This window comes from Uloborus diversus, chromosome 5 (assembly GCF_026930045.1).
Source record: "Uloborus diversus isolate 005 chromosome 5, Udiv.v.3.1, whole genome shotgun sequence".
In the NCBI taxonomy this organism is placed as follows: Eukaryota; Metazoa; Arthropoda; class Arachnida; order Araneae; family Uloboridae; genus Uloborus; species Uloborus diversus.
In genome coordinates, this window is record NC_072735.1 from 36,236,036 (window position 1) to 36,250,938 (window position 14,903).

The 14,903-nt window shown below is 34.0% G+C and overlaps 1 protein-coding gene across 1 annotated transcript in view; it reads right to left on the reverse strand.

Annotated features, from left to right (window-relative positions):
- LOC129222359 (homeobox protein extradenticle-like) overlaps positions 1 to 14,903 on the reverse strand; it is a 367,046-nt gene that overhangs the window by 60,239 nt on the left and 291,904 nt on the right. Inside the window, exon 3 of the mRNA XM_054856854.1 lies at positions 4,307 to 4,557. Coding sequence (XP_054712829.1) covers positions 4,307 to 4,557 — 251 coding nt within the window. The remainder of the gene's footprint in view (positions 1 to 4,306; positions 4,558 to 14,903) is intronic.

The following is a 14,903-nucleotide window of genomic DNA, read 5'->3' on the forward strand; positions in this document are numbered from 1 at the left end:
TTCTCCCAACTACAAACTTAAAAAGCACGAATCACTAATATGAATAAGCTCGCCTGAATTTGTAGTAAAAAAAAAAATAATTGACGGATTTTTACCTTAAATCCTCAACCCTTTTAAAATTTAAGCCTCTTTGTCAAAGCAAGGCACGGAAAATGATTTATACCCGAAAATAATCCGATCTGTGAAGCTTTTAAGAAGAGAGGTGCAGCAAGTCGGAATCGGCACTACAGTGAAAAGAGCAGCCGAAATTAAAAACAGATCTTCCTCGCGCGAGAATTAAAAGCTTGTAAAAGGAGGCTTAAAGGTGGAATCTGATGAAACGTTGAAGCACCGATATATCGGGATATATATATATATTTGGAAATATATATATATGTATGTATTAGAAGCTCGAGATAGATTAAAGTCGGGGAGTTTTCTAATTGAGAAAGGAGCCAAAAGCCAGGCAGCCCTCTCCTTTCTAATTACCACGCTTGGAATTCGATTACTGGGAGTCTCTTCGCAGTGGAGACCATCCCCTTCATAATTACTAGGTTCTGATTGGCATTCCCAAGTCTCCTTCCATTCTCTTCTTTCCTTCTTTTATTCGTTCTTGTCCCCTCTCCTTTTCGGTGGAAAAATTCTTCAGCACCATAAGCCGCGATGGAAAGGGGTGACTAAAGCTCTGATGTTTTCCACGGATATATATTTTTGAGGTCGAGATAGGGGTTGGGACTTAATTGCGGGATGTTAGTTACAGACATAGACACAGCTTAAAGGGAATTGCTATAGAATTCAGAGTGCGGTTGACGAAATTCCGCCGAAAAACAATGAACAGTGCGGCTTTAATCATCATGTGAAGAAATCATAATGTGAAGTTACTTGAAAGTAATTACACTCAATGTTGGAAAAGTTTTGATTGCATTTCAAGTGCAACTGGAAAACATAAATAAATAAATGAATGAATGAATGAATAAATAAAAATATGTAATAGAATTATAAAAAAATAAATAAATATGATTATTTACATAAAAATAAAAATTCTGTAAAAAAATTTAAAAATAAATAATAAAATTTAAAAAAAAAAAGAGTAGAAAATAAAACTAAAAACTACAGATAAAAAATATGAATTGTTGAAAATTCTAAATCAAGTTTATATGTACTGCAAGTTAGTTCTAAACATTTAAAAGCACCGTCATTTTTTTTTAGCACCGTTGTGAGTAGACTTGAAAAGTTCCATAGAAAAGCAATGATTTTTGTAACTTCTGATTCGATTATATGATTAGAATGTAGAGAGCTAATTACAGGCCATCTTGGCGCATTGAAAGAACAACTGAAGAAGCGCATTGAAAGAACAAGAAGTTCAATGGAAAAGAGAAAAAACATGGAAAATTGTAAAGTACTTGAATGGTTTAAGGTCTAAAACTAACAATCATTTCAATTAAGATTCAAGTTGATATTATTTAAAGAATTTCAAAAGCAATCGAGGAATGTAATATAATGCTTATTAATGGAATAGCTACTCAACAATAATTATCTGCATACATCTAATATTCCCTGAAACGATGGTCGTAATCAAATCATTTTATTATGAAAAAAAAGGGGAAAAAAAAGAAAGAAGTATGTTTTCGGATGTTATGAGAAATTCGACAAGTGTTTCATCTATCTTCGTTTTATTTTTTCGTTTCCTAATGTTTCTATAACTTCTTCCCCCATCCCCCTTTCAAGAACAAAAAGGTTAAACCTTCTGTACAAAAAAATAACATTGTGTGTAGCAACTGAATTAGTGATGAGTAAAATTCAATAAATTACTACGTCAAAAATAGAAAAAAAAATGACTAAATGGATCAAAACATCTCACTGATTTTATTTTAATCGATTATAATTTATTAAACGACATTGTGACACGAAATTATATAAAAGCTGTTGCACATTTTCTGGGATTCTTCAATATGTATGGTCTTTCTAAACTTAGTAAAAGATACCGCAGTGAAAACATAGAAAGCGAGACAGAATTATACATTTAGAAACCGAAATCCTTTTGAGATGGTTCTGACGCGTCTAATCATTCACACAAAAGGCCACCTGTCAACTATAATCACTTCATATTTAACAGTTTATATGGCAGGCGGCACCTCATAAAATATACGGCCACGGGTTCATAATAAACACCGACTGACCACTTGACAGATTATCGGGTCTACGAGACACAGCCACGTATAAATCCAGAGGCAGAAAATTTGGACGCGATTAAGTGAATCTGAGTTTTGAATGCACATTCTAACTGATCCCCGGCAAGGCAAGCCACCTTGAAAAGCCAACGCAAAAGTTTCCGTAATTAGTCGTCACTGGGGCAATTTGTATGCTAAATAGCGGGGCTAACCAAATTGCCTGGACCACTTGCTACGGGAGAGTTAAGGCCTTGGCAATTACTGTTCGCAATCCATCAACCTTTATTACTTAGGTGCCCGGGCTTATTGCAGTGTCTCTACCCCCCCCCCCCTCGTCCCACCAGGATCTGCTCGCTTTTGTGTGAAGGTACACAAACCGAGAGAAGCTTAATTCCTTCACCTAGTAAACAGAAATAGTAGCTACCAGCCTGTTTATAAGGAAGAAAGGTTGGATAATATATTTGTGAGTCCCCAGAAAGGGGAAAGAGGGGGAGGGGTGGATGGATGGTAAAAAAAAAGAAAGAAAAAAGGAGTTAGCTTGAGATGGATGGCGGGAAATCTTTCTAATTGCCTTAAGTTTCTAGTGAGAAAACTAATGAAATTATTCGGCGGAATCGTTTATAAAGCACATCATGGGACGCTGCTTGGCGAGAGAATGAAAGGGAACATCTTTGCACTAATTGTTAGTTGTTTACAAAGTTAACTTGAAGAACGTTCAGGAGTTTAGACATTTTATGCAGAAGGAAAAAAATTTCTAATGCAGAACATAATAAAATCAGACGTGCATATTAAGTCGTAAAGGTATGTAAGGATCTAATAATAATCATAGTAATATGAAGAATAATAAAGATAAATATTTTTCAGTTTAGTTCAGAAATGGACTTAGGAGTACTTGAAGGTACATTAGAGCGGCGATGTGAAAGTATATTTTTTTCTGATTATAGCCAAAGATTTGCTCAGAAACTTTTGCCAGAATCTATTGTTTTCTTCCACGTATTATTCTTGCAAAATTGATATTAATTTTGTAAAATTTCATTATTCACTTAGTTTTGCAATGCTTGAAAAATTTAAGATTTAGTACTACCGTCTAATAACGATAGATACAACGTTTCATGTGGGATTAATTTGCTTTTAATACCTATCCATGTACAGAAAGAGACAACGTTTGAACATTAAATGTTACGGTTTGAAAACTATTAAAAAAAGGAAGAAAAAAAAACGGTTTTGTTAGCAAACTGGAAGTGCATGAACATCCACGACTTTACAAAGTAGTAGTTGACCTCGATCACGATGACGCAATTTTTTTACAAACTAAATCTGTTTTAAATTTATTGTAACAACTATTTTTTGAACATTTCGGTAGCAATTTTCAAATATTTCGTATGATCCTAAGTAAAGTGGAAAAGCTTTTTTTACTTTAAAATATGTTATTCTGCAGTGATTGATTAAATCTATCACTCATACTATGATAAATTTTATTATGTTAACATGGTTTTGAATGTTTAAAGGTAATGTCAACTAAGTAAACAACATTTATATTGTTTTCATTGTGTTTATATTGTTATATGGATACTTGATTCCTGGGATCATGTATCCTTCTAAACGGAGGGATCAAGTATCCCTAATATGCGATTGTTACAAACATACTTGTTCTATTATTAACAATCAGTGGCATTTACTAAGAATATGTCTCAATTATTAGACTGTCTGTACTTTGACATTACACTTCGGAATTTTCTTAAGTTGTATTTAACGGACAATGTAAACTTCGGAACGATTTCCTAAAAAAGAGTTTCCCTTGACACATTCAGACGATCATTTCTTGAGCTAAAACAAAATGGCTGAAAAAAACAAAATGTTGCCCGTTTTTATGTGCAAGTATAACTTTAATACAATTGCCAGGTTTCAAATGTCTACTTAATGATTTTGGTTCATTGCTGGCTATGGGATCAAGTATCCCTAAGGATCAAGTATTCCCAGTCTCCCCTATGTAAGATATTCAACTGTATTACGCAATTTAAGTAATAACCACAAACTACGAAGAAAGAAGATTTGTGTCGTATAAGATCTTTAACACAAGAGCTAAAAATTATTTAGCAAATCGAATTCTCAAAAAAAAAAAAAAAAATTGTAGATATGATGGATCTTGCACTCACCTGTTCATACTTTTCGAGCTCCTGGTGGTATATTTGGCGAATTTGAGCCAATTTGGCGCGGTAGTCGGAGTGTTCGATGGCATTTTCACACTGTGATCCGCCGCTGGACGCCGCGGCGGAGGCGTTGGCGGCGGCGCCTGCACCGCCACCCTTCTCCGGCCCCGCAACGCCTTCTGCGATCAACATGTTGTCTAACCGCATTAGCTGAGGATCGGGCGGTTCTTCTTCTTGTGTGTTCCGTAAACTTAGCACTGCAAAGAGGAAAAAAAAAAGAAAAAAGAAAAAAGCAAGCATTAGAATTTCACACTTTACTTTTTAAAATAATGCAGTCACTTAAAGCAAATTTAAACCATGTGTGTTAACTTTGAACCACTTAATATTTTTTAGTGTATTTGACTTCAAAAGAAGATAATGCTGCACTTCATTGGCAATGTTATAACATCAGACAAAAATCGTACAAGATACTACCGACACAAAGAAACTATTTTGTCTATTATTATGCATATTTTTCTCAATGTACTTTTATACATTTATATTTCCTTAGGAAAAATTTGGCAGCGCAATTTAGAAAATATTTATAAAACTTAATTCCCTCAGAGCATTTGGTCTCGAACCAAGTTCTCCATGTTTGTATGCGTATGTATATAAACATAATTGTAATCTTCCCCTCCCTAATTCCACTAGGAAAAAAAAATTGTGCCTACAATTGATGCCGTTTTTGACAAGATCCTGCTGGGGAACAGAATATATTACTATATTTTCCCTCGGGTAAAAAACTGGAGCATATATATATTGTTTTGGAGTAAACCGTTAAAAGATTTATTCGAGATAAAAATTAAAAGAAAAAAAAGCACATGAACATTTATTATACCATATTAGAGGACTGCAAACCAATAATATGGTTGTCACCCCCCATCCCTGAAGGAATGCAATTAAGAAAAATGTAAAGCTGTTACAGATATTAATGGCAGTAAACATTTAGTTATCCAGGCTTATACAACAAGTAATTTTCAAGCGGCATTTATACAAAAATGTATTTTTCTCAAAAGTCCCATTTCTAACAATGTTTATTCATTTTCAAAAATAGCAAGAGCTTTTGCAAGCTCGTTACCCATGTAACGAAAATAGAATCGGCTACCTTACGCTCATTTCCCAAAGCAGAATGCTTGACGATGTTCTGCAACGTAAAATCATTTGACCAAAATTGTTGTGCAAGTACTTCAAGCATTGTATAACACAAGCAACCAACGTGACCTTTTCCAAATATCGGGAGTCCTAAATCAATTGTTTCCTACAGAAGCTTTTTTTTTTTCAGTTTTAAAACTTTACTGTTGCTATGAATTTCTGTAAAACCTAAAAAGGCAATTGTGATTCTCCAAAAATATTTTATATGCTTTCTTAAATGCATAGAAAGAGCGAAGATATAATTGTTTATAAAAATCCGAACCTAGGAGTAAAGCCACGTTTTTTTAGTTAATTTTACATAACATAAAGGAGCAATTAAAATAATGTTAATTAATAAATGAATTACTAAAATGTTAAATAAAATGAGTCGAGTTATATAGGGTAGCATATAATAAAAAAACTTCAAACTTTATAAATAATTGAAATATTTTCAGGATGCAAAAGGATTGAAATCTCAAACAAGACACGCAATTTTCGGCGATGGACGTGTTTCAATGTTGGCATGTTTCTAAAACATACGTTTATGGAGGAAATTGCAGTGGATGAAGATCGATTGGCAAAAACAAGGAAAAGGGGAGCCAAATCGTTAGAAAAACCAGAATCTTTTTTCAGATTTAAAATATGAAAATCTGCAGAAACTGCAGATTTTCTACAAATATCTACTAACTCAAGATAGAATTTTGCTCAAATTCTGCAGATTTCTATAATTTCAAAGTAAATCTAAAGTTTCTGCAAATGACTTAATCGAATTCAACATTTTTTCGTGAGCTTTCCGCTGAAATATAGTAAATTGCAAGAAATTTAGATTTTTTTTTCTAATTAAAAAAAATCTGCAGAATTTCTGCAAAATTCTACCTTGAGTTGGAAGATATTTCTAGAAAATCTGCAGTTTCTGCAGAAATTTCACAGAAATCTATAGAATTTCTGCAGAAAATTTGTCTGAGTTTTCCTCTCACATTTGAACAGAATTGTTCTGCAGCTCAGGCATCTGTTCTGCGACGCACGTCGCAAATTTAGTAGTATTCTACTTTGGGGCGCTCTTTCGATATTACAAATTAATACTTAACTGAATACAAACATTTTAGGTTAGTATGAAAAATGGCTTGGCGCAATTCTATGTCGCCAAAAATGACTCTTCAGTCCTGACACCGAACATAAGTATTAATAAAAATTAAACGCTTCGATACATCAAGATACATGTTTTCAAGTATTACACTGCTAAAACTGTTATTGCTAAAACTTTCGGAAGGAATTCTTTTCTCGTCAGGAATCCTGGCAACAAAGTAACGAACACAACTTTACAAGTATAACAACCAATCAATAACTACCTCAAAGCAGATAAACTAAACAACGAATCCATGTTCTTTCAACGCACACAAAAACACTTTTCTCCCGAAATCGCCAGACATCCCCCAACTAGATGCGACGGATAAAGAAGATCGCGTGCGGCGGGAACTTACTGCAAAAATGCACGGAAGAGAGCGAAAGAACACGAATAAATATTTATGTGGGATCTTTTTATCGCACCCCTCTTTACACCGCTAATAACGTTCAGAAACTTCTCATTCAATTAGGGGCACCCGCCGTTGATGGCTCTGGAAACGGCCCTCAGCCACGCAACGCATGGACGTGGGATCATACAGGACCCCATACATGAACGATGCTTGTTTAAAGCGTAATTATCATTAATCGATGGCTATCACTTTCAACACGTTTAAATGCTAATTTTTGTGAAAAGCATAAAATGGTGGGAACGGGAGCGGAAAAAAATGTTTTATGAAACATGCTCTAACTCAATTCATTAAAAAGACCAGGGTATTTGATTTAGTAAATTAATCGGCCAGTAAATAAGATCGAATAAATTGCCCAAGGAAAAGAATAAATAATGTTGCGCATTCGACAGATTTGAACGTTTGGAAAGCAAGGTATCAGTGATTCTCCACTTGCGGTCCGCTAGTGGTTCACGAGCTATTTTCATGTGGTCCGCGAGCAGCTGGTGAAAATTAACCTATATGTTTTTTGCAATTAAAATTTAAATCATTAAAGAAAATTTTTGAATTCACCTCATTTCACCTAATATAATTGCTGTGAGAATGTAACTTATATCGTATGTGGTCCGCTTAGGAGTCAGAAGGGAAGCAACTGGTTCTCAGTAGTGAAAAGGTTGAGAACCACTGATCTACAGTTGTAAAACTATTGAACTGGTTCACTTCACTATTTTCTTGAGCAGATTTTTTTTTTTTTAAATTAGTCGACCAGAATCACTAAAACAAAGTAAGAAATAGGGTAGTCTTGACTAGTGAATGAATACACACCAGTGAAGTTTATTTAAAAAAAAAAGACATCAGCACCTCTTTCTTAGTGACAGTAACGTCTTTCTATTCCAAAACGGAAACTACTGAAGAATTTTGTATTCAAATACTTTATGAACAAAATGTAAGTGTTCGCAATTTTTCAAAAAAATTATTAATTATTTGTTTAAGTAAATAATACTTCACTTCATTGTCTCCGAAATTACTATGGAAGTTTATACTCTACTACATGCTTTACTCCTGAGCGGTTCGGTGCTTTTTATTGGTGCCGAAAGAGTTCCAGAAATTTTTCGTACCCATAACGCTATATTTTTCAGCCTACCCCCCCCCCCCCCCCCCCTCTTAAATACTAGCCTTTATCCATCCCCTGCCAGGCATCTAATTTTCGGTATAGAACTGCAGTTCGAAGCAACAAAGCTGAATCAGAAATGGAAAATATTTAGAGAAAAACACATACGTCTATCAGGTAAGACGAACATTACACCATGACTAAATAAATGACAGTAATCTAAAAAAGCGAACTGAGTCAAAAAAAAAAAAAAAAAAAAACTCAAGATGACAATGTTAAATTGCTTGAAGCACAAACAATCATCTTTCCTCGCCATCTCTCGCTTGGTAAAAAAGTAAATAAAACACATGCTATACAAGATGGGGAAATAGTACTTTGGAGGGAAAACGGAGAAACCCAATTCAAACTTTTGGGACCTTCGGCGAAATAATACGACCCGACCCAATCTCGGTCTCGCTTTTTCGGGCGGAGACAGGGGCTTTATTGAAATAGTACGATTTTGTATTTGCTACTAGATCTTTTTTTCTCTCCTTCAGCCCAAGATAAAGACAAAAGAAATGAGGGAAAAAACGAGGGGTTTCAAACCATAGAATAGAAAGGCGAAAAAAAAAAAGATGTATAAAAGGCATGGTTCTGTATTGGTCTGCATCCGCAGTACTACCATCATCCTTGCAACGTGGACAATTTAATGCCTCTCAGGCGATTTACTGGAAAATGACTTTGTGACACTATTACTTTTTTGGCAGGTTCCATTCCCTCTTGAGAAATTCTCCTATTGGAAGAAAAGGGGAAAAAAATCTTTTCTCTTAGTTGCAGCGTGTTTTTTTCTGTACTTTTATTTCATTTTCCTCTTTCCAACAAAAAGAATTCTTTCTCAGTGTACAATATTTATTTCTCAGCATCATTGGTTGTTGCGCCACTTGGCGGTGTTTGAGGGAAGTTGCATTTAAAACTAAAAAGTTGATGAACTTTGCACTTGATGCAAGTAGAATTTCTCTCAATGTGCAATACAAATTTCACAACACCATCGGCTGTTGCGCCACTTGGCGGTATTTTAAGAAAGTTAACCTTAAAACCAAAATCTTGATGAACTTTGTACTTGATGCAAGTATATTCTTTCTCAATATGCAATACAAATTTCTCAACACCATTGGCTGTTAGCCACTTGGAGGTGCTTAAAAAAAGTTACATTTAAGACTTGATGAACTTTTCATTAGGTGCAGAAATATTACGCAACAAAAAGATACAAGAAAATTGCAATAAGCCTTTTCTATCCCCCCTTAGATAAATATTCTATTTGATTTCGAAGAATTAAGCTATAAAGAGAATCTCCAATCCTAAAATCTGAATTAAACGCAGTTCAGATTCAAGTAAATCATAAATACTTTAGGAATTAGTAAATTGTGAATATACGATCTCTGAAATGAGTCGATGTTGCGGAGTATGAATACAAAATTTTGTGTAGTATTTATTTTCCACAAGGTCTCGTAAGGGTCAAATTTTAAGAAGTGCTCGAACTCAACGGGCTGTACAAACGTTACATATGTTCTCAGATAATTTTGACAATTATTCTAAGTTTAAAGAGATAGATGTGACTTAAGCACTAGTAGATAGATGCAAGTTTCAGTAACATATTTACAGTACAAAATTTAACATCATATAACCGCAAAACTACCATTAGCTTTTTTTTTTTTTTCGTTTTAAATTGAGAAAATTTTTTCCATTATTCAACATTGAAATAAATGGAGAAATTGCCAAAGTCAGAAAGATTTTAAGCTACTACAAATTACTCCTCAAACTTTATTGTGGTACTAAAAAGAATTTCGACCGCTTAAAATTCTCTTAGTTTTCGAATGCTCGGAGTATGAAGGCTATTTGACGCCATATCACAAGCGCAATGCTCTGTGTCCTTTCCTGGACGAATGCATGATGCAAAATTCAAGTAGTAGACAGCAGGAGTTAATGTAGCGTCCAGCAGACTCTAGCAGGTTCTTATAGGGAGCATTAGGCAAAGTCCCCAGTAGCCAGGACGCACGAACAAATCCCGAAGATACTCTTGCCTCGACACAAGATTATCTGAACCGAAAACGCAACCGGGGGCTCGCTGATTTATGTCCACGCCATTGTAATAGTTGGCAAGCCTCGGCTGAGGTTAATGAGTGGATTTGGTGGCAGAAGCAGCTTACAGACTGAGCGACTCTGCTAAAGAGAGTTCGGACATTGCAGGGATGATGGCCGCAAAAGCTGCCTGATGGATGCCAAATTTGATGGAAAGCGATGCCATGGAAAAGTATGCCCTCAACAATGGCTGGAGAAATTAGCTTCTTAAGATTCATTCCTAAGATTGTGAAGAGAAAGAATTGGTTATGAGGTAGTGAAATGGTTAAAATCACTTACTTTTTTTTAAAAATGAACAAATTGGAAATTTGTTTTGAAAATTAAGGTGCATAAGGAAATAACACTATATTTTTTAATAAAACTTGCACTGAAACATTATTTTTTTATTTTTACCAGTAAATTTGTGTCTTTAAAAAGAAGGGTGGCAATTATCCCTTCTTTTTTTTCATGAGGCAAAGTGGAAAGTTAAATATTTTTCTAATGAAATATTTTCCATTCGATTGTTAAAGATATTTTTGATAGAATAAATGAGTAAATAAAAAAATGAATGAAGAAAGGAAAATAAAATGAAAACAATAAAAGAATAAATAAATATATAAATAAATTAATACGTGAGAAAAACTAAATGAATGAATAAAACAGCAAATGAAGAAAAAATAAGAGAATGAATGAACAAATAAAGGAATTTTTTAATGAAAGAATGTGAATGGAACATCTAATTACCTAATACGCAAATGATTTTTATAAAAGATTGAATAAGTAAATGAAATTGACTATATTTCACTTCGCCCTGCATGCACTTTATTAACTGTACAAAGCATTTGAAATACAAATAAGCTTAATATTAAGCAAATTAATACTGCACTGTATATTAGTAGGCCTCAATTAGTATTTAAAATATTAATAACAATAACTTTATCATTTCATAATAACAAAAATGATTTTTGACTTACAACAAACTATTACAATATGAGTATCAATTTTTGAAAATAGCTTATATTATCATATTCCTTGATTTTCAGAGGTAATTTTTTCTTGACTGGAGTAGACTACATGTGTTACTATATAGTTAAAATATTACTAGGCAGTTGGGGCCAGAAGCAGAGTAAATATTTGAACATTTCACTTTGCCCCACATTCCCCTACTACTTAAGTAAACAGTATCAATTGTGCTATTTAGAATGATTTGAATAGTTCTAAAAAGCACTGAAAATCATGGATAACAAATGCATGTCATTCTTTGAGTTTCAAAGTTTAATTATTTACATGTATGACAGATAATGAATCCAGTGAAATCCCATTGGAACGAATACCATACAACGACAAACATTCATACCCGATTTAATTGCCAATACATTGTTTGAATCCCGTTGCAATGAAATCAAAGTTATAACGAGCAAAATATGCGGTCCCTTGAAGTTCGTTGTAAAGAGATTTCACTGTATTTCTATTTTAAAAGAAGTTTTCGGACATTACTTATAAAACGAGCAATTTTGTTTCAGCAAGTCTTTAACAACTTAATTTGCCCAAAATATATTACTGATTTCACAATCATTATTTTTCAACTTGACTTTTAAAGAATGTCTGCTGCTCAACGTCGAAAAGTAAAATCGTAGAAAAATGGTTTATTGTCTGCTCATAACATATAATCGAAATGGTTTTGCCATTTTCTTCCTAAATTACGACGATTTTTATAAATCATAAATAAGGTGTCGTTCAACTTAATTCAATAATTTCTGTAATCCCACAATGCACACAACTAACTGGTCATAACCTGAGAAATTTCAAAGTGGAAAGTGAGAATATATTAAAACTGCAAGGTCAGGAAATTTCCCGTTACTTAATTTCAAATTTATTCTTGAACAGGTTAATTAGATGTCCCACTCATTGTCCCATTCTATCAAATTTAAATTAACATTATTTCCTCTTGGGAAAGCAAAGTTTAAAAAGCATTTAATTATAGCACTTTATCGTGCAAATGATTACTATTTTAAACGTTTGGCAATTGATAAGGAAGTGGAAAACAGAAAAATAAAAGCTGGAACGCTACGTGATTATTGTTCTTTTTTGCAGAAAAGTACGAAATCGGGTTCGAAACTTAAAGCATGAGTGAAGGGAAGGAAAATTCAACTCAGTAAACTTAACTTAAAAAAAAAAAAAAAAAAAAAAAAAAAGATAATTCCTGCTCCTGATGGTTCCTTTGCTTTGAAAAAATAATTGAAGTTGTCACAAGAACTAAGGTATATATCTCAAAAACTCAGCATAGAAAAATAAATAAGACAAAATTAAAAATTAATTTTATCAGAAGAGATCGGATTTCCACACATTTGAAAGTAGGACTTTCAAATCCAAAAAATAAAAATAATGTTCATTAAATATCGTCACATAAAAGCCTGAGAAATAATCGTGAAATACTTAACCACAAATGAAGTTTAATAATTAAAATTTTCAGTTATAAACATGATTTTTAAAAAAATAAATAAATAAAAACTAAATGGAGAAAGTAGGTTAGGAAGCAAAATTACTATGAGTTTTAAATACAAGTAAAAACTCAAAGCAGAGCTCAAACTAAAATTATCAACAAAATGCCCTAAGTGCAAGACAAAAAAGCAGACAAAAGAAAGAAGCCTGCGCAAGAGAATAAAAAATTACCCAAAATTGGAGGCAAGACGTTGAAGAGAGCTTTTTTTCACTGTTAAGATAAGAGCAGTCAGCAGTTCTATAAATCTCATACAGCGATGCTTTATTCGAGAACAAAGGAGATACAGGGAAAAAAAAAAAAACTTTGGATGGGTCCGAGACTTACGTCGCCGAATCAAAAATGGGGTGGAGCCGAAATATATTCAGGGGGTAGAGAAGAGTCCCTTCTCAAATATATCCCAGATCGAGCGACAGCTTATTGGAATTGCTGTCTCTGCAAGCACAAAGGGACTACGTTTTCGGATATATGTACACATATACACATGCCCCCTCCCACCCCTCATTGCTGCCATCCCGTTCCGGAATAGGTTTTAGAAGGTTACTCTCCCGTGATTATGTGTTCACGGCTTGAACATTTCCCAGCGACCGTATTTTCTATATATTCTCATATGGATAAGGGGTGGGTGGGAAAAAGCTATTCCTGCGCTAATATTTTTCTCTGTCTGTATTCCTTATCCTCAGATTCCATCTATCGTTTTCGGCCTCTTCCTTTGTTTTTTTTTCCTCCTCTCTTTCCGTATATATGTTTTTTCTTTCTTACTTTGTCGTTTTCTGCTCTTCTAGCAGTATTTCTTGGTACGCAGCCAACGCTGGCACATAAATTATACAGAGAATGGTTTGTTGCAGCGGCCGTAAGTCCTAGAAGACGTACAATGAGATAAAAAAGAAGAGAAAACGAGGGCTTCAAGGGGGTAGGGGAGCTAAGAAATTCATTCCGAGGAGTGCAGTATAAAGAAGATTAAAATGTCTTCCAAGAGTGGAAAGGAGCGAGCTGAAATAAATAAAAAAAAGCGTGGGAAAAAAAGGATTTTTTTTTCTCTTTTCTAACATTTTCTCCAACTTCCTTCAAGTTTTCGGTTTTCGTGCAAATGTCCCTACCCCCATACTGAACTTATTTACAGCTTATATCGATAATAGAAAAACCCACTTCTTATTTCATTTTTGATCTAGTGATGGAATTGAGATGAAATCACACCTCCCTTCCAAGTGAACTTTTACGCTACTTTCAACAATATAAAAATGAATGTTAGAAAAATATTTTCTGCTCCATACCTGAAGTTCCATTTCTGAGAAGCATTATCTATGAAAAATGCTTCATATTCGCAGCTGACGGAAAAACTTTTATTGGCTTTCATATGCAACAAATTCAATACTTACGTGTCACGTTTTCCATTTCTATATTACTATTTTTTGTGTAGTACAAAATAGTTACAGAATGCTTGAGAACCGCCTCCCCCCTCTCTTCTCAACAGGACGTTTCACTTTTACAAAACCAAAAATTCAATTTTTTTTTCTTTATGTGAGAAAACTTTACTTTTTGAGCTTCAATTTCACATTTTTAAAAACTAGACTAAGAGTGTGGGTAAAAGTAGTGAATTTAATAATAGTAATTAAAGCCACATTTGATGTTGTTGTCTTGTGCCAGCTAGACCGGCAATTCGGGGTACGCTGCTTCACTTTTCCAGCTGTACCGTAATTTGGTGTGAAGTCCAACTTCCACAATTCACGCATGCCATAAAGACCCGTTCATAGGGTAGGCAACACATTCACACAAAGAAAGGACAAGGACAGGAGTGAGAAAGTGAATCCATGCCATGAGAAAGTGCAATGGAACCTGGTACCTTCCTATCGCAGTCAGACTTCCCTTACCACTAGACAAGGCGCCTGGCAAAAGTTGAAAGGGAAATGTATTCGCTTTTTACAGTAAAAACATTTTCTTTGATAAGACATTACAATTCGAGAAAAATCATAGTGCCCATGTTTAACATGAAAACTTTCATTGGGGCTGAAAATGTAGAAACAATATCCATTAATAAAAATCTCCGATATGAATAAATAATATTATTTGTCTAGTCTAGTTTTCTTCGAATGGAGAAGTTCAGATACAACAATGATTGCTTATTAATATTGTTTGATTCGGTTACTTTCGCCATGATCCAACCGGACTTTTATTGCATTTTAAAATTCTCAAAATAATGGAATTGAAAAGCAT